The following is a 26950-nucleotide window of genomic DNA, read 5'->3' on the forward strand; positions in this document are numbered from 1 at the left end:
AATTCAATCTCTTTTGTGTCTACAGTCCTCTGTGGTGAAAATGACCCAGTTTAAGGGCTGTATGGGGGAGGCGTCGCTCAACGAGAAGAACATCGGGCTGTGGAACTACGCTGAGAGGGAGGGCCAGTGTCGCGGCTGCTTCATGAGTCCGCAGACAGAGGAGACGTCCTTCCACTTTGATGGCAGTGGCTACTCAGTGGTAGAGAAACCCCTCCGCTCCACCTCCACCTCCATCGTCATGCTGTTCAAGACCCTCTCCCCCAACGGCCTGCTGCTCTACCTAGCCTCCAACGGCACGGTACGCCCCCTGCTAGCCCACACACACTACAGCCACACTGAACAGTCTGTATTTGTAGCCTAGCTAGCACATAGTGGTCAAGCTATTATCCTCTGGTGTAACTAAATTCACCTATGGGGACAATAAAGATTGATTGATAGATTAATGTGTATATTTGTCATTCCAGAGGGACTTCCTGTCCATTGAGCTGGTGGAGGGCCAAGTGCGTCTGACCTTTGAACTGGGCTCTGGCCCTCTGACCCTCACCTCCAACAAAGCCTACAACACCGGCAGCTGGTACAAGATCACCCTGCAGAGGAACAAACGCAAAGGTGGGTCAAAGGTCATAGGCTCATATTTATAGGGTAGTGTTGACAACTAAACATTTTTGGGGTCACATATTCTTCTTCTCATTTCTCCCTTGCACTTTATGGACACACTATTCATACCCCTATTGTGTTGTAGTTAACCTGGTATAATGTCTATGTCATGTAAAGTATTGTATCTCTCCCCTCCTAGTTTATATGGCGGTCATGGCGGCAGATAACTCATCAGAGAAAGAGATCATGGAGGCGGAGTCTCCTGGAACCGCCTCCGACCTCAACCGCTCCGACCTGGACCCAATCTACATCGGGGGACTGCCCATGTCTCGCCCTATCAGGTACTGGAACTACTTTGGCGCATACTTCAACTACCTGCAAGATATTCCTAGTTGATATGCGTTTGTATTGCTGTCATTAATATATTTTTGGTGGAGCTCCTACTGCATTATGTAAATATTGAGCTTAGTGTGTGAATTGGTGTGTTTTTGTATTTTTTTTTTTTTTTTACATGAAGTAAAATAAATGAGGTAAATTGTGAATTTAATTATTTTTGCAGGAGACAAGTAGTAGCACGGTCCTATGTGGGCTGCATCAAAAACATGGAGATCGCCCGCTCCAACTTTGACCTGCTCCGAGACTCCTATGGTGTCAAGAAAGGCTGTGTGTTAGAGGTAAGAAAGGCTGTGTGTTAGAGGTAAGAAATGCTGTGTGTTAGTGGTAAGAAAGGCTGTGTGTTAGAGGTAAGAAATGCTGTGTGTTAGAGGTAAGAACGGCTGTGTGTTAGAGGTAAGAAAGGCTGTGTGTTAGTGGTAAGAAAGGCTGTGTGTTAGAGGTAAGAAAGGCTGTGTGTTAGTGGTAAGAAAAGCTGTGTGTTAGAGGTAAGAAAGGCTGTGTGTTAGTGGTAAGAAAGGCTGTGTGTTAGAGGTAAGAAAGGCTGTGTGTTAGAGGTAAGAAAGGCTGTGTGTTAGAGGTAAGAAAGGCTGTGTGTTAGAGGTAAGAAAGGCTGTGTGTTAGTGGTAAGAAAGGCTGTGTGTTAGTGGTAAGAAAGGCTGTGTGTTAGAGGTAAGAAAGGCTGTGTGTTAGTGGTAAGAAAGGCTGTGTGTTAGAGGTAAGAAAGGCTGTGTGTTAGTGGTAAGAAAGGCTGTGTGTTAGAGGTAAGAAAGGCTGTGTGTTAGAGGTAAGAAAGGCTGTGTGTTAGTGGTAAGAAAGGCTGTGTGTTAGAGGTAAGAAAGGCTGTGTGTTAGAGGTAAGAAAGGCTGAAAGTAAAGAACCTTTCTTCAGGGGCCTTCTTCCCCTCTAGACAAATGAAAGGTAGACTCAGCAATATTGGGAAGAGTGAATAGTGACAGTGACAGTCTTGGCATTTGAATTTTGCTGTTGTCGATTTCTGTAAAGAGGAAGATGCCCAGCAGTACATGATAATGGCATATTGTTGAGTCATCTTACACTGAATGCAAAAAGACTTTCCATATTCCCTATGAGTAACTTGTGTGTGTGTTCCAGCCCATCCGCAGTGTGTCTGTACTGAGAGAGGGCTATGTGGAGCTGCCGTCTGTGTCTCTCGACCCCCAGGGGGAGCTGTTGGCCTCCTTCTCTACCCGCAATGACACTGGAATAATCCTGGCAGGCTTCAGCAAGGCAGGCACCCGCAAAAGCAGACAGGCTCGCCAGGTAAGGCCACAGATATACTGTGATAAAAAATGAGACATTATAAGAGCTCATACAAGTTCATTAGTAATAAATCTTTATAATGTTGCCAAAATAACTTATGGTTGAACCGTATATTGACCATGTTTTCTGTGTGTTTGTGTCCAGCCCTTCCTGGCAGTCATGCTGATTTCGGGGCGCTTAGAGGTTCACGTCAACATGGCAGAGGGCGGGAGCATCCACAAGGTTGTGGTCAAATCACGCTCTGGGAGCTTCAGTGACGGACAGGAGCACTCGGTCATCCTGCAGAGGAACAGGAAGTGAGTGGCACCAGGAAGAGGGACTGATGAACCTGTAACATCTGTCATGATTTTATGCTGATGGATGGCTCAGTCATTATAAATGATGTCATTTGAAATGATACTTCCGCACACACGATTATCTGCGTTTATCGTGTTGTCTGTGACCTTATTCAAGAACTTTCTATGCTGATTGTTATACATAAGCCTACCCTCGGTATGATACAAAGGATGGATATATATAACAACTGCCATGGGATTAAATCAACTTTGAAATGGCCATTGAACAGCAGTAAATATTGCAGATTGTATCTTTTAATAATCATATTGTCCAGTATGGAATAATATACAAGAAGTCTATTCTAAGATGAATAGCACTGCGTTGTTATTATTGACACGTAGTAACTTACCACTGTGTGTGTCATCCATCCAGGATGCTGGTTGTACTAGTGGATGAGGACCACCAGGAGATGGTACGTCTGTCCTCAGAGAAGGCCTCTCTGAGCCTCACCTCTCTGTACATGGGCGGGGTCCCACCAGGAGAGGGCGCCGGGCTGCTCCGAACCACCTCCTCCTTCTACGGCTGCATCAGGAACCTGGCTCTGGACGCCAAGTGAGTCACACACCCAATACACTATGATACTTCATTTGTCACACATAAGTATGTTTGCAAGGCTAAGCATTATCTAGAGGAATATTTTTTGGGGTCGCTGTTAACAAGGAGTATGACATCCCTCCTCAATTGGGGCCTTGGTGGTTACTCTTTGGTCTGACCCGTGTTGTGCTGTGTCCCTATAGGTTGTTGGACCTGTCAGCTGCTGTGAGGTACCACAACGTGGATATGGACAGCTGTCTATTGGAGGAGAGGCCTAAAAGGGTCCTCCTACCTGACGACACTGACCTAGAGGCCGAGCCCACTCCAGACCCTGCCAGAACCCCTCCACCACCCCCCGGCCAGCTCAACGCGCTCACCCCCGGCACACTCACGGTACAGCACACACACACACACCTCTTATCTATTGGGATTTACTGTACGGTAGCTCTTCAAACAGGTCACCATGTTGTCACAGATAGTGCCTCGTGTTGTCCGTCATCGTTCTGTGGTCCCTCTGTTTGTCTCCAGTGTGCATCGATGGACAACACCTCATCCATCCCAGAGGCCCAGCAGTTTGGCATCTCCAGACACAGTCACATGGTCCTCAGCATCAACCCCAACACAGTGAGGAGGAGGTCAGTACTGAGACCGGGCTCGTTGAACTACCCTCTCCCTTCAAAACATCAGGTTACACAGCATGGTTTTTATCATAGAGATCATATTCTATTTCATTTCTATGATTGTCACGATTCTATATTCATTTCTTTAGGGATTCTCACTTCATAGTGTTGTATCTAATTTGAGTTATGTTAGCCTTGATATCAGTTGGCCCATAGCTATTTGTGTAAAACAGGTTCAAGCCAGCATTCCAGTATATTGAAATGGTGTAGGAAGGTGTTCTAGCTGCTTAGCTACTACTTTGCCTTGGTGTGCTCTACAACCATCATACTAAGTACTCGTCCTGTAATGGAGAGCATAGGCCTATACTTTTGACCATGCAGTGTATGTGGACACCCCTTCAAATTAGTGAATTCGGCTATTTCAGCCACACCCGTTGTTGACAGATGTATAAAATGGAGTACACCGCCATGCAATCACCATAGACAAACATTTCCGGGAGAATGGCCTGTACTGAATAGCTCAGTGACTTTCAACATGGCACCGTCATAGGATGCCAGCTTTCCAACAAGTCAGTTTGTCAAATTTCCACCCTAGAGCTGCCCCAGTCAACTGTAAGTGCTGTTATTGTGAATGAGCAACAACAGCTCAGCCGCAAAGTGGTAGGCCATAAAAGCTCACAGAACGGGACCGCCAAGTGCTGAAGTGTGTAGCGCGTAAAAATCGTCTGTTCTCTACCAAGATCCAAACTGGCTCTGGAAGCAACGTTTTATTACAAAAATAAAACTCATTGAAATTGACCCTAAGAGACACATGTAAGAAGGGGTGTCGTATGATGAGCCTCTGTTGGCTGTCATGGACAAAGTGGAGTCGGGAGTTTTTGAAATGGGTTTTGATGGCTGAGCAGCCGCACACAAACCTAAGATCACCACGCGCAATGCCAAGCGTCAGCTGGAGTGGTGTCAAGCTTGCCATCATTGGACTCTGGAGCAGTGGAAACGTGTTCTCTGGAGTAATGAATCACGCTTCACCATCTGCCAATCCGACGGACAAATCTGGGTTTGGCGGATGCCAGGAGAACACTACCAATGCATAGTGCCAACTGTACAGTTTGGTGGAGGAGGAATAATTATCTGGGGCTGTTTTTCATGGTTTGGCTAGGCCCCTTAGTTCCAAAGCGAGGTCCATACAGAAATGCTTTGTCAAGATTGGTGTGGAAGAACTTGACTGGCCTGCACAGAACCCTGACCTCAACCCCATCGAACACCTTTGGGATGAATTGAAACGCCGACTGCGAGCCAGGCCTAATCGCCCAACATCAGTGCCCGACCTCACTAATGCTCTTGTAGCTGAATGGAAGCAAGTCCTCACATCAATGTTCCAACATCTAGTGGAAAGCCTTCCCAGAAGAGGGGAGGCTGTTATAGCAGCAAAGGGGGGACCAACTCTGTGTTAATGCCCATGATTTAGGAATGAGATGTTCGACGAGCAAGTGTCCACATACTTTTGTCCACGTCGTGTAACATACAGGATAGTGAATTCCCTCTTAAGGCCATCATCGTTGATTGCTTTTCTCTGAGCATGAGTGCATATCTCTTCATTAAAGAGAAGAATTATAATAGCCTCCCCAAGGTCTACCTAATTTCCTGTCTCGGCTGTGGCCCATTCTCTTTGTTTAAATATTTATTATTCACGAGGCCCAAACGAGCAGGGCTAATGTTACACATTCCCATTGACTTAGCTAGAACTCTTCTCAAGTGTTTCGCTGTAGCGTACATTGTTTGTGATTGAGAGGAAGGCACAGCTCAATTAGCCTGGTCCCAGATCTGCTTATGCTTTTGCCAACTCCTATTGTCACTGTCATGCCAAACATGTTGTGAGACCCGGCTAGGGTTGGTGGATGCATTCATCAATATATGATTATTATGAGATTGGTTGGCACTCCTAAACAAATGTCCACTTCAATTGTGTATTATTGACAATTGTCCACAAATTGTCATCTCCATTCATTGCCTATATATAGGTCTACCAAAGCATTAACAAAAGTCTTTATCTTACAGTAAATCATAGCTAACTCAAAATATAGCTTTGTCAGTAGCTTAAATACTTCATATCTCTTCTCGCTTCTCTCCCTGACAGTTTCTCTCTGGAGCTGTCGGTGCGTACCTATGCCCAGAGTGGTTTGATCTACTACATGGCCCATGCCAACCAGATGGACTACGCCACTCTGCAGCTGCTGGGAGGACATCTGTTCTTCACCTGTGACAAGGGCAGCGGCCCTGCCACCGCCACCTTCCCTGTGCCCGTCAACGATGGCCAGTGGCACACAGTTAGTGACTATACACCCTTTTGGGCCAAGAGTGATAGTAGATTGCAGTGTTTGTTGTCGATTCAGGGGACGCATAACAATATTATTAATGAATACAAAAGCTCAAGTATGTCACAATTCAAGTTCGTTTCAGATCCTAACTGAAGGCAGTGATATTACCATGCAGGTTGTCATGACTCCCTGACTCTCATGACTCTCCCTGACTCTCCATGACTCTCCTGACTCTCCTGACTCTCCCTGACCCTTCCTAACTCTCATGACTCTCCCCGACTCTCATGACTCTCATGACTCTCCCCGACTCATGACTCTCCCCGACTCTCATGACTCTCCCCGACTCTCCTGACTCTCATGACTCTCCCTGACTCTCCCTGACCCTTCCTGACTCTCCCTAACTCTCATGACTCTCCCCGACTCTCCATGACTCATGATTCTCCCCGACTCTCATGACTCTCCCCGACTCTCATGACTCTCCCCGACTCTCATGACTCTCCCTGACTCTCATGACTCTCCCTGACTCTCATGACTCTCCCTGACCCTGTGTCCAGGTGAAGACAGACTTCAATAAGAAGAGTGTGGTTATCAGTGTAGATGGCCAGCCGTCAACTCCAGTGCCGGCTAAAGGAAACACTCTGGATGTGGAGAACAAGCTGTATCTGGGAGGACTGCCCCAGACCTACAACGCCAAGAAGATAGGCAACGTAAGTTAAACTACAACACACAACATGCACTGATTGTACAAAACATTAAGAACACGTGCTCTTTCCATGACAGACTGACCAGATGAAAGCTATGATCCCTTATTGATGTCACTTGTTAAATCCACTTCAATCAGTGTAGATGAAGGGGAGGAGACAGGTTAAAGGATTTTATAAACATTGAGACATGGATTGTGTATGTGTGCCATTCAGAGGGTGAATGGGCAAGACAAAAGATTTAAGTGCCTTTGAACAGGGTATGGTAGTAGGTGCCAGGCGCACCAGTTTAACTGTGTCAAGAACTGCAACGCTGCTGGGTATTTCACGCTCAACAGTTTCTCATGTGTACCAAGAATGGTCCAGCAACCAAAGGACATCCAGCCAATTTGACACAACTGTGGGAAGCATTGGAGCCCACATGGGCCAGCATCCCTGTGGAACGCTTTCGACACCTTGTAGAGTCCATGTCCCAATGAATTGAGTCTGTTCTGAGGGCTAAGGGGGGTCAACTCAATATTAGCAAGGTGTTCCTAATGTTTGGTATAGTCAGTGTACTTCCTATTCATGCTGAAATATAGTTTTTATATCATTGTTTGTGTTGAAAGCAGGTGGTACATTTTCTGCTGAGTAAATGTTTATCCACAACCCCAAATGTTAATATTTATATTCCCTCATGCAGGTGACCCATAGCTTGGCAGGCTGCATCCAGAAGGTGATGCTGAACAGTGTTAAGCTGGACACCCAGAGTCCAGTGTCGGAACAATCCACTGCGCACTGCTTTGCCGCAGCCCAGGACGGGACCTTCTTCAACGGGAGCGGATACGCTGCTCTGAGTGAGTACTAACGCCCATACACTCCATACTTCAAGCCAAAGACTCTGGGAAGCGAAAAACACAAAAAAGCCAGTTAAAAATGTTTCTGCCAACTATATTTAAAAAGTCTACATTTCCACATCCTTTCTGATACATTTTCAACCGGAATAATGCTTAGGATGAGATCATTTTAACAGGCTCAATACATAGCTACATTTTAACATGTTTAAAAACATGAATGGGAGTGCCTTAATGTGTCGCCCTTGACTGTATGACATAGTGATGTAAACTGGTTTGTCCCCTGCAGTAAAGAATGGGTACAAAGTGGGCTCAGATATGGAGGTGGCTCTGGAGTTCCGCAGCACAGTGCCGGATGGAGTCCTTCTCGGGGTCAGCAGCGCCAAGGTGGACGCCATCGGACTGGAGCTAGCCAACGGACAGGCGGTGTTCCACGTGAACAACGGTGCCGGGCGGGTGTCGGCCACTTCTCGGCTGGGCTGGTGGCTGTGTGACGGCCGCTGGCACACCCTGCTGGCAAAGAAGACCAAGAACGCTCTGAGTCTGACCGTGGACGGAGTCACGGTGCTCACCGACAACCCCCACCCCCAGTCCACCTCGGCTGAGACCAAGGACCCGGTCTACGTGGGAGGCTTCCCTGGTATGTTCCCCCTCTAGAAAACCTTCAGTCTCTTTCCACAAACAACCACTATACCCTAAATGCAAGACACTTCACTGGACTGGGCCTTTGTCACCCCTTTGCTTTGATGTTGATCAATTTCAGTGTCAAGTAAATTCATTTGTTAGCACCCATGTATTGACCTCTCTTTTTCTTTTTCTTTTTTTACAGTCGGCGTGAAACAGAACTGCCTGACATCCAGAATGCCGTTCCGTGGTTGTATGCGTAACATCCGCTTGATCAAGGGTCACATGACCAACATCCTGGACTTCAGTACCGCCTTCACCCTCCAAGGAGTGTCACCCCACTCTTGCCCTAGCACCGCCACATAACCTTTGCCACAACCATACCAGAACTTTACCAGCCATACCAAACCATCGAAATTTGACTTATGAAATGGCGTCCATTTGTAATGTTTTGTAAAGAAAGATTGAAGTAATGTTTGATCAATGTGAAAATATTTTTATTTTATTAATCAACTCATTTTCTAACATGATTCCAAGTGTTGGTGTGCATGTTCTTTTGTGCATTTTGACTCCCCCAAATTAATTGGACAATAGAATGTCTTAGTTTTTATATGTGATGTTCTAGAAAATTAATATTTGTTAATAAAACACTTTAAAAAATATAGCTTACTTACATAAAAAAAATATCTGTATTGTAGTGAAGTCATAGTTGATCTGTAGGCTCCATCACTATAGGCCTGCCCACATATTATGCAGTGCATAACACACTTGTCAAAGCTGCTTCCAAAGCTGTCATCCTTCTGATATTATCCGTTCTATACCATGTCTGTTTGTCTTTCTGCATAGTTTCCCAGGAGTACCTGCAGAATAATGTTCTGAATCTCATGTTCTTGCTATTTTGGGGGAGAAAGTGAGCAGAATGTTTTGTAACATATTTCACAACACAGCTCAGGCAAGAGAGAAAGACAACCCAATTTTTAACTTGACGTTATATTCAGTTGTTACTGTGTCAGATACATTGTGCCACTTGGCCAAAACTGTCAACAGTGGTCAAATAATATTCATAAAATAAATGCAAATAAAAAAAATGCTAAATCAGTATTCTATATACAGAAAATACACACATAGTAGGAGTCTATGGTGCACAATCATTTACAAAAAAAATGTTTTCACACTGGCTTTGGAAGGATGAAAATAATAAAAAAAAGTCCTGCACAACGTCATAACATTACGACCTTTGTCGATGCATTTGCTGCAGGTTCATTTGGAAGCACAGAATACTTAACAACAAAAACCACAGGCTGGCAAACATTGAATTCCTAAGACCACAGAGTAAAATAAAGTGGAGAGAGGTTGATTGGGCTAAACCATACATGCCCTGTAAGTAAACATTCACAAGTTCATAAGCAAGCGAGGGCTAGCCTGGTTAAACCAGACTGAACACTGCGCTTACCATCGTTTGAAATTAAACAATGGTGAAATGTAGCGAAATCAGTTTGGAAGCCAGGCTAACAGGCAAACACTGCTATGAAGGGCCTTTTTCTTATGGCCACTCTATGCCTTTTCTCCTTTCCTTCATTAGAGGAAGTATTGTAAGCACTCCCCAGGCATGCAAAGTCAGTTTAGTTCATTAATAATGCATGTCTCTTATGTAGACTGGACATACAGGATTAGTTGAAAGGGTTGTTAAGTCATAGTGTAGCGTGTACATTGTTTTCTACAAGTCACATTTTAACATTCACAGTCCATTGGGGCGGGGCGATGTGTCAGGAGGGAGATGTTTAAGTTCTGGACCTTTTTATTTTAGTGCTCAACATGCAAATCCAAAAAGCAAAAAAGGTGGCCTTGACAATGGCCTGAATCGTTGGCTCACAGTTCTGATGTGGGCCTACGTCTCAGTACTCTGAAACCACTTCCTCTCCTTAGCTCATGTCTTTGATGACCACTGACAGGTGAAAGGACTGGATAGGTTTCCACTATGTTGTTTTCACCTGCCTTGTCCTGATCAGTTCTAGACACAGATCAGTGGTAAGCAGTACAGGAGACCATGAAACGAAGCTGTTACAACGTTTCAGACGGAGCCAATGTCTGTATTCAGTATCAGGTCATCCCATCTCCACGTGTCCCTCACCATCGTGAACTCAACAACCCAAACTGCTAGTCTTCTGAATCTCCTCACTCCCAATGGTTGTGCAATCAACATGCTGCTCTTATAAATGATTAAAAAAAGTTATATGGAGTATGTGTAATAATACAATAAGCAGGATAAATTAGTGGTATAAATATTGCAAGTAAATGTTAACTGGGTCTTGCATGAAGTGGTATCTAATAGTGAAATGGTAGTGTAAAATAAGTTACTGTCCTCAAAAGGCACTGAATTGGTAGAACAACCCAGGAGGTGAATATCTGGCACAAAAAAATTCAAATGGCAAGCAATGGGATGTCATCAGTCACGTATGGGGGGCATGTCTTCACAAAGCTGTCCCACCTCCAAATACTTCCATCCAGAACCCAGCTAGTCAGAGTATAGAGCTTCTGTCCTATTTAGTAGTTTGTTATAAGGTTCAATCCCACGAACATGGCCTATGCTGAGTCCTTCCTGCAGGAGGAGAAATGTCTCTCTCCATAGTTGCTCTTTCAGCTCTTGCTCTTTTTAGTGGTCCATAGTTTGGGATAAAACCTCAACTGAACCTACAGTCAACAAGGCCTCCATGCATGCTCAGTTCCCCAGGACAACCACAAGAGGGCAGTGGTACAGTTTGCTGACTGTTGAGTGAGTGAGTCCTCAGTTCTCACGTGGTCGTGGGTTTTAAAAGCCATTCACAGTGCGGATTCACATGGTACACGTCTAGTAGGTGAGTCTCAGGGTCCAAGCAGCGCTCGCCTAGAGAGAAAAGTCTTGTTTTAGTTCGATTAAAGAAGACAGAAATTACAATAATCCTTTGTTTGAAAATAATTTGAGTAAAACAGTGATGTAATCATATATACCTATGTTTCCTCCGACCTCAAACAAATACTGTACTGGCCTCTGGCTAGTGCTTCTGGAGCCACGACTGCGAGATAAAAAAAGATAAGGATTTGAATAAACCCAGACATCCCTATAGTATGCATTAGCAACATCAACAGAGGCATTGAAGAAATAAGTAATCATCACTCTTCCTCCACTTACCCGTTCTCATAATCGAAGCGCGCCATCACATCTTTGGCCTTGGTCTCATTGTCCAACTGGATCGCCATGGAGATCTTAGCGTGTAGTGGGGCGTGAACCCTGATGACCCCTTCTCGGAGGTCAGTCAACTGTGGACAAAGAAAAGACCCAACTTCAATTCAAGTCCCATTACATGAGTAAATCTCATGCTGAAAGGTACTGGTGACCGCATCCAATTAGGTACTGTCAGGAGCAAGCATACACCCAATAGCCTATGATATTGTTGTCTAGTCAAACTAACATCGAGAATAAATCTAATTGACCATTTCAAGTTGGGGTTAAAGTAGTTTAGAGTCCATAAAGTCAGTAATCATTACCTCGCTCCTCTCAGTCTTCTCAGCGTTCCTCTTCCTCATCAGTAGCAGCTTCCTTTTGGTCTTCTCTGAGCTGGGTGGCTTCTTGCTCGCCTCATTCAACTTCCTCACGTGGGAGATGAGAAAGCAGGGCACCTGAGGAGAGAACAATATACCTATTAATCTCTCCATCCTCCCTCTCTCTTCACTTTCTCCCCGTCTGCCCGGAGGCTTGATGATTTGGCCTATAGTGACATTGCATTTTCATTGCATTTTCATTGTACTATGCATTGTATTCTAATAGGTCAGGCAGCATTCCCCAGATGTGGGTCAAGCTGCTCTTTGTCTCTTTGCATTTCATACAACGTGCCTGGATCACTTCCCTCATTGTCATAAAAACTTTTTTCCAGTAAAACAATGGTGAGCTCAGCTTTCAGTCTTGTTTAACCAGGCTCAAGGTTTACATAAAAAATGACTTATCTTGAATTACTGAAAGTGAGGTTTTTGTTTAGCGAAATTACAGAAGTTGTACTGGAAGTCTTAAAATTGCAGATGCTATGCTGGAGCAGTATAGATTAGAGGTCGACCGATTATGATTTTTCACCGCCGATACCGATTATTGGAGGACCAAAAAAGCCGATACCGATTAATCAGACGATTTTTAAAATGTATTTATTTGTAATAATGACAATTACAACAATACTGAATGAACACTTATTTTAACTTAATATAATACATAAATACTATCAATTTAGCCTCAAATAAATAATGAAACATGTTCAATTTGGTTTAAATAATGCAAAAACAGTGTTGGAGAAGAAAGTAAAAAAGTGCAATATGTGGCATGTAAAAAAAGCTAACGTTTAAGTTCCTTGCTCAGAACATGAGAACATATGAAAGCTGGTGGTTCCTTTTAACATGAGTCTTCAATATTCCCAGGTAAGAAGTTTTAGGTTGTAGTTATTATAGGAATTATAGGACTATTTCTCTCTATACGATTTGTATTTCATCTACCTTTGACTATTGGATGTTCTTATAGGCACTTTAGTATTGCCAGTGTAACAGTATAGCTTCCGTCCCTCTCCTCGCTCCTACCTGGGCTCGAACCAGGAACACATCGACAACAGCCACCCTCGAAGCAGCGTTACCCATGTAGAGTAAGGGGAACAACCACTCCCAAGTCTCAGTGAGTGACGTTTGAAACGCTATTAGCGCGCACCCCGCTAACTAGCTAGCCATTTCACATCGGTTACACCAACCTAATCTTGGGGGTTGATAGGCTTGAAGTCATAAACAGCGCAATGCTTGAAGAATTGCGAAGAGCTGCTGGCAAAACGCACGAAGGTGCTGTTTGAATGAATGCTTATGAGCCTGCTGCTGCCTACCATCGCTCAGTCAGACTGCTCTATCAAATATCAAATCCTAGACTTAATTATAACATAATAACACACAGAAATACGATCCTTTGGTCATTAATATGGTTGAATCCGGAAACTATCATTTCGAAAACGAAACGTTTATTATTTCAGTGAAATACGGAACCGTTCCGTATTTTATCTAACGGGTGGCATCCCTAAGTCTAAATATTCCTGTTACATTGCACAACCTTCAATGTTATGTCACAATTATGTACAATTCTGGCAAATTAATTACGACCTTTGTTAGGAATAAATGGACTTCACACAGTTCGCAATGAGCCAGGCGGCCCAAACTGCTGTATATACCCTGCCTGCTTGCACGGAACGCAAGAGAAGTGACACAACTTCCCTAGTTATAAGAAATTCATGTTAGCAGGCAATATTAACTAAATATGCAGGTTTAAAAATATATACTTGTGTATTGATTTTTAAGAAAGGAATTGATGTTTATGGTTAGGTGCACTGGTGCAACGACAGTGCTTTTTTCGCAAATGCACTTGTTAAATCATCACCGTTTGTCGAAGTAGGCTGTGATTCGATGATAAATTAACAGGCACCGCATCGATTATATGCAACGCAGGACAAGCTAGATAAACTAGTAATATCATCAACCATGTGTAGTTAACTAGTGATTATGTTAAGATGGATAGTTTTTTATAAGTTTAATGCTAGCTAGCAACTTACCTTGGCTTCTTGCTGCCCTTGCGTAACAGGTAGTCAGCCTGCCACGCAGGCTCCTCGTGGAGTGCAATGTAAGGCAGGTGGTTAGAGCGTTGGACTAGTAAACGGAAGATTGCAAAAACGAATCCCAATCCCAGAGGTGACAAGGTAAAAATCTGTTGTTCTGCCCCTGAAGAAGGCAGTTAACCCCCGTTCCTAGGCCGTCATTGCAAATAAGAATGTGTTCTTAATCTGACTTGCCTATTTAAATAAAGGTGTAAAAAAAATATATATATTTTTTAAACTTGAAATCGGCCCCAATTAATCGGAAATTCCGATTAATCGGTCGACCTCTAGTATAGATGTAATCTATCAACCACCAATTTGGGAAATTGCAGTCCTACTGTAGTTGAATAACACCCTGGTCTGTCCTGATGAGGCCAAATGACTGTTGATGAGATATGTTTGGGGGTAGTGAATGTGTCGTGTGTGTGTGTGTGTGAACGTATCCCATCCCTATGTGTTCAAGGAACATGTGTACGCGTGTGTTGCAAACTCACGGTCCAGAGCAGTTCTTGGTATGTGATGAGTAGCCGTACGAGGTGGGCCGCCCCGGCTGCCCCCTGCATCTCCTCCTGCTTGGCGTTCTTGCCCCGGTAGGTGAAGAGGTTGGGAGCCACGATCATGGACACGTTCCACAGACTCATCCTGTTCTTCTCTTCATAGGCTACCACCTTCCTCAGGAACTCCAGCAGGGCCTGGAGGGGCACAGTGGGGTTAGACTGGGTCTTTGTATGTATGTGTGTGTGTGTGTGTCCCCTTCGGATTTATTCCTTCAAGAAAACAGGTTCAACCTTTGCACTGGCTCAATCACTGGGTAACTGTGGCCTACTGATCCAAAATGTGCCCACACTGAAACACATTCTCATATCTTATCCTACACACGTCATTTTATATACTGTCCACTCAGGAAGAGAGGACGTCAGTGGGTTGTCACCCGTTTTCCCTTCACACCTTAAAAAACCTCTTATCTAAACTTTATACAATAACCCATTCATGGGACGATACTTAAACATGGCTGTTGCTCTTCAAGTTCACTTCAAGTGTGCCAAGTTAAGTCATCATATTATGCCTTGACTGAGGCTTGAGCAACACTTCATGGTTGTTTACATGTTACGAAGGCAACCTCTCCTTAGAATGGAATGTTAGTCACTCATGGTTGTGACTATTGGCTTATGAGTCATAGGAATGCATAGTTGGACACAGTTGCCCAGTTGAAAATAATTTGAGCTATTTTAGGACTGGATATGTGGGATAGGTGTGTGCTTGTGTGTAGGGTTGTGAGGTCACAGTTGAAAGTGTAGTCTCTCAGTCCATGATCATGAGTCTTGGGATAGCTACAAAGGATGTGAACCCTGATCTTTAGGGTCATTAATCAAAGATCATGCTCACCTTGAGTGTGTCTCTGTTGGGCTCAGGGAGCAGCATGATGAGGAGGTGCAGGGCCTGGATCTGGTGTCTGGGAGAGGAGACACCTGAGGAGGGACAGAGGGGAAAATACACTGATATCTCTGCAAACACACACACCTTACCAACTGGTGGAAGTGTTGTTGACTGTTATTGACATCGTTAAGAGTACATTTAAGAGACAAAATGGAAATTAATCATAAATGACTAGCAACAAATATACAAAAGTATATGGACACCCCTTCAAATGAGTGGATTTGGCTATTTCAGCCACACACGTTGCTGACAGGTGTATAAAATCCAGCACACAGCCATGCAATCTACATAGACAAACACTGGCAGTAGAACATCCTTACTGAAGAGCTCAGTGACTTTCAACGTGGCAGCATCATAGGATGCCACCTTTCCAAGTCAGTTTGTCAAATTTCTGCCCTGTTAGAGCTGCCCCTGTCAAATGTAAGTGCTGTTATTGTGAAGTGGAAACATCTAGAAGCAACAGCGGCTCATCTGCGAAGTGGTAAGCAACACAAGCTCACAGAATGGGACTGGCAAGTGCTGAAGAGTGTAAAAATTGTCTGTCCTCGGTTGCAACACTCACTACAGAGTTCCAAACTGCCTCTGGAAGCAACGTCAGCACAATCATTATTCGTTGGGAGCTTCATGAAATAGGTTTCCATGGTCAAGCAGCCACACACAAGCCTAAGATCCCCATGCGCAATGCCAAGCATCAGCTGGAGTGGTGTAAAGCTCACCGCCATTGGACTCTGGAGCAGTGGAAACCAGCTCTCTGGAGTGATGAATCACGCTTCATCATCTGGCAGCCCGACAGACGAATATGGGTTTGGCGGATGCCAGTAGAACGCTACCTGCCCGAATGCATAGTGCCAACTGTAAAGTTTGGTGGAGGAGGAATAATGGTCTAGGACTGTTCGGGCTAGGTCCCTTAGTTCCAGTGAAGGGAAATCTTAACGCTACAGCATACAATAGCATTCTAGACAGTTCTGTAATTCCAACTTTATGGCAACAGTTTGGGGAAGGCCCTTTCCTGTTTCAGCATGACAATGCCCTTCAGTTTCAAAGCGAGGTCCATACAGAAATGGTTTGTCGAGATGAGTGTGGAAGAACTTGACTGGCCTGCACAGAGCCCTGACCTCAACCCCATCGGACACCTTTGGGATGAATTGGAACGCCGACTGCGAGCCAGGCCTAATCGCCCAACATCAGTGCCTGACCTCACTAATGCTCTTGTAGCTGAATGGAAGCAAGTCCCCGCAGCAATGTTCCAACATCTAGTGGAAAGACTTCCCAGAAGAGTGGAGGCTGTTATAGCAGCAAAGGCGGGACCAAATCCATATTAATGCCCATGATTTTGGAACGTTCGACGAGTAGGTGTCCACATATTTTTGGTCATGTAGTGTATTTTACATGTGCTGTCAACAATACTAACCATGGTGATATATAGTACGAAGGACTGAATAATTAGTATCTGCTTACAGGGCAGTAGAGATAAGGGTGTCAGTGAGCTATTTTAGTATATGTACAGTGCATTCAGAAAGTATTCGCACCCCTTTGCATTTTCCACATTTTGTTACGTTATAGCCTTATTCTAAAATGGATTAAATAAAACATGTTTCTCATCAATCTACAGACAATACCTCATAATGAAAAAGCAAAAACAGGTTTTTAGAAATGTTTGCTAATGTATTAAAATCCAAAACATAAATACCTTATTTCCATAAGTATTAAGACCCTTTACTATGATACTCAAAATTGAGCTCAGGTGCATCCTGTTTCCATTCATCATCCTTGAGATGTTTCTACAATTTGATTGGACTCCACCTGTGGTAAATTCAATTGATTGGACATGATTTGGAAAGGCACACACCTGTCTATATAAGGTCCCACAAAAACCAAGACATTAGGTCAAAGAAATCGTCTGTAGAGGTCCAAGACAGGATTGTGTCGAGGCACAGATCTGGGGAAGGGTACCAAAACATTTCTGCAGCATTGAAGGTCCCCAAGAACACAGTGGCCTCCATCATTCTTAGATGGAAGAAGTTTGGAACCACCAAGACTCTTCCTAGAGCTGGCTGCCCGGCCAAACTGAGCAATCGGGGGAGAAGGGCCTTGGTCAGGGAGGTGACCAAGAACCCGATGGTCACTTTGACAGAGCTTCAGAGTTCCTCTGTGGAGATGGGAGAACCTTCCAGAAGTCCAACCTTCTCTGCAGCACTCTACCAATCAGGCTTTATGGTAGAGTGGCCAGATGGAAGCCACTCCTCAGTAAAAGGCACATGACAGCCCGCTTGGAGTTTGCCAAAAGGCACCTAAAGGACTCTTAGACAATGAGAAACAAGATGATCTTGTCTGATGAAACCAAGATTGAACTCTTTGGCCTGAATGCCAACGTCACGTCTGGAGGAAACCTGGCACCATCCCTACAGTGAAGCATGGTGGTGGCAGCATCACGCTGTGGGGATGTTTTTCAGCGGCAGGGACTGGGAGACTAGTCAGGATCAAGGGAAAGATGAACGGAGCAAAGTACAGAGAGATCCTTGATGAAAACCTGCTCCAGAGCACTCAGGACCTCAGACTGGGGCGAAGGTTCACCTTCCAACAGTACAACAACCCTAAGCACACAGCCAAGACTACGCAGAAGTGGCTTCGGGACAAGTCTCTGAATGTTCTTGAGTGGCCCAGCCAGAGCCCGGACTTGAACCCGTTCAAACATCTCTGGAGAGACCTAAAAATAGCTGTGCAGCGACACTCCCCATCCAACCTGACAGAGCTTGAGAGGATCTGCAGAGAAGAAGGGGAGAAACTCCCTAAATACAGGCGTGCGAACTTGGTAGCATCATACCCAAGAAGACTTGAGGCTGTAATCGCTGCCAAAGGTGCTTCAACAAAGTACTGAGTAAAGGGTCTGAATACTTACGTAAATGTGATATATCAACAACAAAAAATTATATTAATTTGCTAACACTTCTAAAAACCTGTTTTTGCTTTGTCATTACTGGGTATTGTGTGGAGACTGAAGAGGACAAAAAACTATTTAATCAATTTTAGAATAAAGCTGTAATGTAACAAAATGTGGAAAAAGTCAAGGGGTCTGAATACTTTCCAAATGCACTGTATTATTCATACACTTAAATGGTAAGTGTACAGGCCTACATTTGTGTGCACTCACTCTGTGCAGCGGCGAAGGCCGGTAAGTGCTGGAGAGTGAGCAGAGGATAAGGCAGCTCTCTGATGAACATCTTCAACAGGCCCGCTGCGTCATTGTGCCTCACCTGCTCCCAGTCAAACCGTTCCTCATAGAACTTCTGCTCCAGCTCCTGGCGCAGATGCTGCAAATACCAACAGCATAACAAGAATATACACATTATCTCCACAATGGCTCCTCCTGTGGTTAATCTCAACTCCACGGTCACCTTTGACCCCTCCATAAAAACAAACCACATCCCTAACCATCACCATGTGTGTTTGGGGAACCTAATACCCACATGCTTCCTCTAGTTGAGATCTCATGTGTGTGTAGGGGGGTGACCTGCCATGGTACCTAACAAATCAAAATGGAGGGGAGTGGGGGGGTACATCCCGTCTTCAGTCTGCTTGTCCTAATGATGAAAGGAGGGTATCCAGTAGGATAATATAAAATGGGGTCAAGTACAGCACTAAATCAAAGAACAAACATATCTTTCCCTTCACTGAAATGTTTTTACAATGGTAGACATAGGCTAGAGTTACACAGAACAAGATAGCTCTATGATTGGTGATTGACAGCTAAAGTATGAAAAGCTCCGGTTTCATCAGTGGAAAAGGGAGAGGGGTTGTGTGTGTCTCTGAGGGGCTTACCTTTACTCTGGATGCAGACCCTGGTACTCTGAGAATCCCCTCTGTTTGTAGTCCTGTCTGCTCCAGCTTGGACAAGAGCTGCAAACACAAGCATACACATTTTGTAAACCACAAATTTAACAAACCAAGAGGGACATTTCTATGTGAACTCGACTCTCACCTGTAAACAAAATCAACCAAATCTGACTGCATTCGTTTCCTCTTCCTGGTTTTCACAGACAGGGAAGTCATTTTTGTGCAAACTTTTTTTTTTTTTTTTACAGGGAGGTCTTCAAACCACTAACAAAACAGCATTCAATTCATATTTACAACTAGAGATAAAAGCGGCCACAGATTCAGTCGCTGGCCTTTGATGTTTGTTCTCCATCGCCAAACTTGTTTTGTGCTATTGAACATGACTCACACCTGGATTGGGGACTTCAGTCATCTCGTCTCTACAGAAAGACGCCAGCGACCTGAGGTTAACGCTATCAGACCCATCTCTCACACACCTGGTCCACTCCAAAAGAAAGACAACCCTCCTGTTTACCGCCCCTTTGTGACGACTGATCAAATATTTCCCTTAAAAAGGTGCCCTCCGTAACTTCTCTCAACAGTAAACTGTGTGGTACGAACACTTGATCATTTTTGTTTAGGAGGGCTTAGGGATCTTTGCAAGTGCAATATGACAGATATGAGAGAAAATATAATTGTATTTTATGACAAGCTTTGGATCCCAAAGGCTAACTATCTGTTTACTAGACCACACAAAATCTGCATTCTGAAGCAATGGTTTCCAGAAACCACTTTCCAGGTGTGCAAAAGATAAACCAAAACTGATATAGCAGTGAACAATTGCTTCAAAGAAAAGTCCTATAATTCCCTTTCAGGAGCCACTTATCTACCAATCCATAAAACATCACCTTGATACCCAATCCTCTAGTCATTTACTATACGTGGTCTGTAATTGAAGTCAGTCTAGACAGTCAATGTGACTTATTTTAGGTAAATTCCGCGTAGACTGGAATTTGACTGCTGGTAACAGGGTTATTTGTGCCTTAACGCTCAGCTATGCCAAGGTTAGGTCTGTGCCACTGGCTGGCAGCTGCTGGGACTCTAAACAGTCAGATGTTATTTTCAGTACAGCTCCTTATATACAGTCCCAGATATATTTCTAACATATATGAGCTATAATAGCTAACATATTCTATTACATCTAAGACATTTCAGCTTTTCATTTCTTATTCATTTGTAAACATTTCTAAAAACATAATTCCACTTTGACATTATGGGGCATTTTTTCCCCTTTTTATTTAACTAGGAAAGTCAGTTAACCTGTTACATCTAGGGGGCAGTATTTTCACGGCTGGATAAAAAACGTACCCGATTTAATCTGATTATTAGTCCTGCCCAGAAACTGGAATATGCATATAATTATTAGCTTTGGAGAGAAAACACTCCAAAGTTTCTGAAACTGTTTGAATGGTGTCTGTGAGTATAACAGAACTCCTATGGCAGGCAAAAACCTGAGATGCTTCTGTTCAGGAAGTACCCTGTCTGAACATTTCTTGCCCTTCTTGATTCTCTCTATCGTTTACAAAGGATCTCTGCTCTTACGTGACACTTCTCACGTCAACAATGGAGTCTCACAGCCCGGGAAAAACAGGAATGATGTCATTCAAAGCCCTGGCTGAAGCACACGAGAGCAAATGCTGAGTGGTCAGTCAATGGACTAAGCCTTAGGCGCGTGACACGCCCCGCCCCCGGCTTTTGGTTTTTTCCTCAGTTTACAGACAGGCAGATTCCCGGTCGGAATATTATCGCTTCTCTACGAGATAAATTGCATAAATATTGGTTTTAAACAGCGGTTGACATGCTTCGAAGTACGGTAATGGAATATTTCGAAATTTTTTGTCATATTTTGCGTCATGCTCGTGGCCGAGATTTAGCGTTGGGATAGTGTCTAGAACGCACGAACAAAACGTCGCTGTTTGGATATAACGATGGATTATTTGGGACCAAACCTACATTTGTTATTGAAGTAGAAGTCCTGGCAGTGTATTCTGATGAAGAACAAGCAAGGTAAGAACATTTTTCTTATAGGAAATGTGATTTTGGTGAAGGCTACACTGGGTGGGTGTCTAAATAGCTAGCCCTGTAACGCCGGGCTATGTACTTACATTATTGCAAAATGTGCTTCATCCGAAAAGCTATTTTAAAATCGGACATATCGAGTGCATAGAGGAGTTCTGTATCTATAATTCTTAAAATAATTGTTATGCTTTTTGTGAACGTTTATCGTGAGTAATTTAGTAAAATCACCGGAAGTGTTCGGTGGGAATGCTAGTTCTGAACGTCACATGCTAATGTAAAAAGCTGGTTTTTGATATAAATATTAACTTGATTGAACAGACATGCATGTATTGTATAACACAATGTCCTAGGTGTGTCATCTGATGAAGATCATCAAAGGTTAGTGCTGCATTTAGATATGGTTTGGGTTTATGTGACATGATATGCTAGCTTGAAAAATGGCTGTGTGATTATTCCTGGCTGGGTACTCTGCTGACATAATCTAATGTTTTGCTTTCGCTGTAAAGCCTTTTTGAAATCGGACAGTTTGGTTAGATAAAGGAGAGTCTTGTCTTTAAATAGCTGTAACATAGTCATATGTTTGAAAAGTGTAAGTTTTCGGATTTAGAGGAGTTTGAATTTCGCGCCCCGCCCATCATTGGATATTGGAGCAGACGTTCCGCTAGCGGAACGTGTAGATGTAAGAGGTTTTAAGAACAAATTCTTATTTTCAATGACGGTCTAGGAACAGTGGGGGCAGAACAACAGATTTGTACCTTGTCAGCTCGGGGATTTGAACTTGCAACTTTTCAGTTACTAGCCCAACGCTCTAACAACTAGGCTACCCTGCCGCCCCAATTGTGTGTAGGCCAGTGACAATCTCAACTTAATCAATTGTAAATTCAGGCTGTAACACAACAAAATGTGGAAAAAGTCAAGGGGTGTGAATACTTTCTGAAGGCACTGCATATACCATCCCAGACATATTTCTAAAATATCAGAGATAACATATTCTATGATAGAAATGGACAATAACTAACATCCATCCCAAGCTGACATGACAACACAAATGAAAATAACAGGAGAGGCGATAGGCCCTTGGAGGGAGCAGTCCGTGTGTGGGCATCCCCTGACACATATTACGTTAACACAAAACAGTAATGGCCATCTGAGGAGGAGGAGTCAGGGAGTGATGTGAGGGATCCTGGGAAAGGGTTGCTTCAGTAGGACAAGCATGATGGAAGGGTCGAGGGTCAGGATACTATGGGTTAGAGGGGGAGAGTAGAGCTGGGAGGATAAATCAAAAATGTATATCGACATGACAAAACCGACCACTTATTGTGGACATTTTCAGATATCGTTCATTACGATAAATAACCTATTGGGCCCTACTAGAGAAATGTGAAGTTTTAAATGAAATAAGTTTCTAATATGGCTGATTGTTAATAGGAAAATTGATAGGTACAACATTCAAAGTATTAGTAGACGTTTTAAGGGTAATATTAAAAAAAACAACAGTGCACATGAATGTTATAAACGTATTGTTCAATTTATTATTATTGTAATAATTCAGTCAATTTATAACAATATGAATTTTTGTAAATATCACCCAGCTCTAGGTGTGAGTAGCTCTGAGAGGAGGGAGTTGGGGAGCAGAGACAGAGGGAGAGAGAGAGACAAAAAGCGAGAAAAAGAGAGAAAGGAAACGAGGGAGAGAGAGATATAGGGAGAGTTTAACTGACCCATAGAAGTATAGGAGAACTGGCAACGCACAATAACCCCATATAATTTTCCATTGGGGAATAAGCAGGGATTTCCCCCCAGTATAATTTCTAGAACTGTATTACTATAACCAGAGGGGAGACACTTGTGGTTTCAAAGGAGAAGTAACGGGGGCTTTACCAATACAAATAGAACCAAACAGGTACAGTACCTTTCTGAAGACGAGAGGAACCTTGGACCCGGGGAATTTCTTCTGGTCATTCTCCAGTAGAGTGGTCAGGGGAACTCCAAATATACCACTTTCTGTGGAGGGGAGGGAAAAAACAGAGTTCAAAACCACAATGACTGTTGTCTATGTAAAAATGGGATGTGAAACACCAGGGTTGTGTTCATTAGAGCACGCAACAGAAAATGTCTTAGAACATCTTGCAACATAAAACAAAATGTTTTACTTTCCAGTTTTCCACATAAACAGTCCCGCCCTGTTTATGTGGGGTTTCTTTCGTTTGTTGCCTCATGAACATGACCCAGTTAACCACCCACCTCTAGCCTTGCTGCGTGCTGCTCGGTTGCGTTTGAGCTCAATGCCCAGGCAGTCGTAGAACGTGGTCAGTTCAATCAGAGAGATGTAGCCGATCTTCTTCATGTCCTCACAAGACAGATCTTGGATGTGGGTGAGGCCTAGTTTTGGCCTAGGCAGCTGAAATGTCTATACAAGACAGAAGACAAGACCATAGTCATTCAAAAGAAACAGTCTCGATCATCAACACATTTGATATATTCAAACAGGTTGTCAGAGGTTGGCCTATTGATTAACACGGCTGCCTCCAGACCAGACCACACACAGCCACCTACAGCTGGGGTTCAAATCCCCGCTCTGCCACTTTCTGTCCTGTACAATCCCTTCCATATGTCTGTCGCTCTCTCATTTTCTACTGCATTCATTTGTTTTTAAACGCCTTTTGGAGTTCCAAAAGGTCAGAGGTGAGACTCACAGGCAGGTCGGGGTCATCTCTGCGGATGCGTTGGCAGTCCTGGCAGTCCCCCTGGCGGCCCCTGCGGTGGGCAGTGACGCCCTCGGAGTAAGGCACTTCGAAAGACAGGGTGTCAGAGGTATCCTGAGGGGGAGGGCACTCTGAAACACGTCTCTCCACCGGGGAGAAGCTGGGAAAAGCAGGTCGCACTGGAACACATACAGTCAGAATGATGGGCACATCACCAGCATATTCCCCTACGCAAAGACATCAGTCCAACCAACCAGATGGAAATCATCTATGTTGACGACTTGGTCACAGTCCAATGACTTTTCCAATCACGGTGACAGAATTAGGTTGAAATAGCATGGAAACAACATTGATTCAACCCACTGGAGTGGTAGCCTCACAGTCGGTTGCTTCAGCCGACCAAATCTAACCAAACTAATAGGGGACATTAAAATGGTGGTAACATATTGAGAGACTATAGATTCACCTCTTGAAGACGTCCGGTGGATGCATCTGGAAGGCATGTGTCCATTGGGTGACTTGGGGGACACAGGCAGTATGGGATCAACCAACTAAAAGGATAGGGGACATACATGATCATCATTTATGCTCATTTGGTGTGTGTGGAGTTTGTTTCACAAAGTAAGTATTATCAACAACTAAACATTCGCTTTTTGAAGTGGGACGCATGAAAATATGAATCCTGCTTTAGCATTTGACTCTGGTGAAATGAGTCAATTTTCTTCTAAACGATCCCAGGCGTTGCAGTGAAGTGAATTAACACTATCGTTGTGTTCAGCTGATCATCTCATCAGTCACAGTATCAGATGTGTGAACAGCGATGAGGGATATGGCTGTTTCGTTCCAATGCACTTACTACCATATGGCTCCGCAGTACATTTGCTGACATGGGGAGAGAGGAGAGTGGGTATCAATGGAACGTTCAACAGAGCCAGCTGTTTTGTTTTGTTGTACACCTCCTAGTCAGCGAAAAGAGCATGGACCAAACCCCAGTCAGCAGCACTAGGATGTAGAAATGTTGCCTTTATACTGCTTCGTGTACATAAAATTGCATTTCACAGGTCTGAGAAAGAGCTTGAGTTCATAGTCACCAAAATACTAACATTTGCCTAAATACATTACGTATGAATTCAAATGGTAAGCAATTAAAATAACTACATTAGCTGTAATATTACACTCCACCAACCAAACACAAAAAGAGACACCACCATCTTCCACTATCAGATTTCGACAAAACTGGCCATGGTCTTTAATCCATCCTCATTTAGACTGAATGGCCTGTTAATGGATCCAGACTCCATGTCCTTGGGGCCTAAATCCATTTCCTTAATCGTACAAAAAAAGATATATATCAACAGTGGTCTGTGAAGCCTGCCAGTAAGACAGTATTCTAGCTGGAGTAGGGTGAAGGCTTTCTCTGTGTCCTGGAATCAGCTGCCATCCTGACTGGAACTGAGGGATGTGTATGACTCAGAATCCTGTGCCCCCTGCCAGATCTGTGACTCACCCTAGAGACTACTGCCACTGCCACACAGCAGTGCTGACAGGGGGGGACTTGCGGCACTCTTTGGCGTGGACACTTTATTAGTCGTATCACCCCTCCCCATTCATTCATGCTGTAAATATCTTAATCTCGATCAAGACTTCATAGCCACACAACAGCCTTTAATAGCCATAGCAGCTAGCTAGCTACTCAGGGTGGAGTCTGCATATTTGTTCCAAATTCCCATGACAACTCTGTGGGATTGCTACCTGGTATACCACCAACCCTTCTACAGAACATATTACAATGCTGCTATGCTATTTGACGTCCTTGGATCTAAGCAGTGCGTGCAGTACACTGCTATCTGAAAACAGTATGGGACTTCTCCGTCGCTCTTCTCTTGCCTGTTGCTCATCCAGATTGCAGCTAACAGTCAGTCAGTCAGGGGTCCAGTTCTATTTCCCAGAAAGAGGCAGCTATCTGCCGAGAGCTGCTTTATAGGGTTGGGCAAGCATGAGGAGGAGAACATCGTGTTTCCACTGTCCACCCCATCTCATCTGACAATGGCCGTGCCAGAGTCATGTATACAGTATATGCCTATAATGGTTCTGGCCCATACCAACTGGGTTGGTGTTTAAGTACTGGTTGGTAACACACCTGAGTGTCTGAAGCACGTCTACTGAAGCACGTCTCCTTACTCTAGCCAACTGGGCAACTGGTGGCCCCTTTTGAAGGCCCTTGGATCCATCCCCCCCAAATAAAATGATATACAGTACCAGTCAAAAGTTTGGACACACCTACTCATTCAGGGCTTTTTCTTTATTTTTACTATTTTCTACATTGTAGAATAATAGTGAAGACATCAAAACTATGAAAACACACATATGGAATCATGTAGCAGCCAAAAAAGTGTTTACAGTAGCCAGCCTTTGCCTTGATGACAGCTTTACACACTCTTGGCATTCTCTCAACCAGCTTCACCTGGAATGCTTTTCCAACAGTCTTGAAGGAGTTCCCACATATACTGAGCACTTGTTGGCTGCTTTTCCTTCCCTCTGCAGTCCAAATCATCCCAAACCATCTCAATTGGCTTGAGGTTGGGTGATTGTGGAGGCCAGTTAAGTTCTTCCACAACGATCTCGAGAAACCATTTCATTTTATGCTGTAGCGTTAAGATTTCCCCTCACTGGAACTAAGGGGCCTAGCCCAAACCATGAAGAACAGCCCCAGACCATTATTCTTCCTCCACTAAACTTTACAGTTGGCACTATGCATTCGGGCAGGTAGCGTTCTCCTGGCATCCGCCAAACCCAGATTCGTCAGTCGGACTGCCAGATGGTGAAGCGTAATACATGAAGCTCCCGATGAACAGTTATTGTGCAGACGTTGCTTCCAGAGACCGTTTGGAACTCGGTAGTGAGTGTTGCAACCGAGGACAGGTGATTTTTACACGCTACGCGATACAGCTCTCGGTGGTCCCGTTCTGTGAGCTTGTGTGGCCTAGCACTTCACGGCTGAGCCGATGTTGCTCTTAAACGTTTCCACTTCACA

General features: G+C 44.0%; 2 protein-coding genes across 4 annotated transcripts in view; one reads left to right on the forward strand and one right to left on the reverse strand.

The window, feature by feature from the left end:
* The window catches only part of lama1 (laminin, alpha 1), a 64247-nt gene extending 54931 nt beyond the window's left edge, over positions 1-9316 (forward strand). The window contains exons 44-57 of the mRNA XM_029755549.1: positions 26-298; positions 465-609; positions 797-938; positions 1157-1271; positions 2104-2271; positions 2416-2567; positions 2980-3159; positions 3345-3534; positions 3670-3776; positions 5899-6088; positions 6634-6786; positions 7463-7616; positions 7903-8253; positions 8443-9316. Of these exons, the coding sequence (XP_029611409.1) occupies positions 26-298; positions 465-609; positions 797-938; positions 1157-1271; positions 2104-2271; positions 2416-2567; positions 2980-3159; positions 3345-3534; positions 3670-3776; positions 5899-6088; positions 6634-6786; positions 7463-7616; positions 7903-8253; positions 8443-8603 (2481 nt within the window). The 3' untranslated portion in view covers positions 8604-9316. The remainder of the gene's footprint in view (positions 1-25; positions 299-464; positions 610-796; positions 939-1156; positions 1272-2103; positions 2272-2415; positions 2568-2979; positions 3160-3344; positions 3535-3669; positions 3777-5898; positions 6089-6633; positions 6787-7462; positions 7617-7902; positions 8254-8442) is intronic.
* Positions 8720-26950, reverse strand: part of LOC115195567 (rho GTPase-activating protein 18) — a 46859-nt gene continuing 28628 nt past the window's right edge. For all 3 annotated transcript variants that reach the window (XM_029755550.1, XM_029755552.1, XM_029755551.1), the window contains exons 4-15: positions 24383-24467; positions 23908-24095; positions 23456-23621; positions 23124-23215; positions 19139-19216; positions 18471-18630; positions 15269-15351; positions 14377-14574; positions 11763-11894; positions 11407-11534; positions 11226-11290; positions 8720-11121 (exon numbers count right to left, since the gene is read on the reverse strand). In XM_029755550.1, the coding sequence (XP_029611410.1) occupies positions 11030-11121; positions 11226-11290; positions 11407-11534; positions 11763-11894; positions 14377-14574; positions 15269-15351; positions 18471-18630; positions 19139-19216; positions 23124-23215; positions 23456-23621; positions 23908-24095; positions 24383-24467 (1467 nt within the window). In that variant the 3' untranslated portion in view covers positions 8720-11029. The remainder of the gene's footprint in view (positions 11122-11225; positions 11291-11406; positions 11535-11762; positions 11895-14376; positions 14575-15268; positions 15352-18470; positions 18631-19138; positions 19217-23123; positions 23216-23455; positions 23622-23907; positions 24096-24382; positions 24468-26950) is intronic.

This window comes from Salmo trutta, chromosome 6 (assembly GCF_901001165.1).
Source record: "Salmo trutta chromosome 6, fSalTru1.1, whole genome shotgun sequence".
Taxonomy (NCBI): Eukaryota; Metazoa; Chordata; class Actinopteri; order Salmoniformes; family Salmonidae; genus Salmo; species Salmo trutta.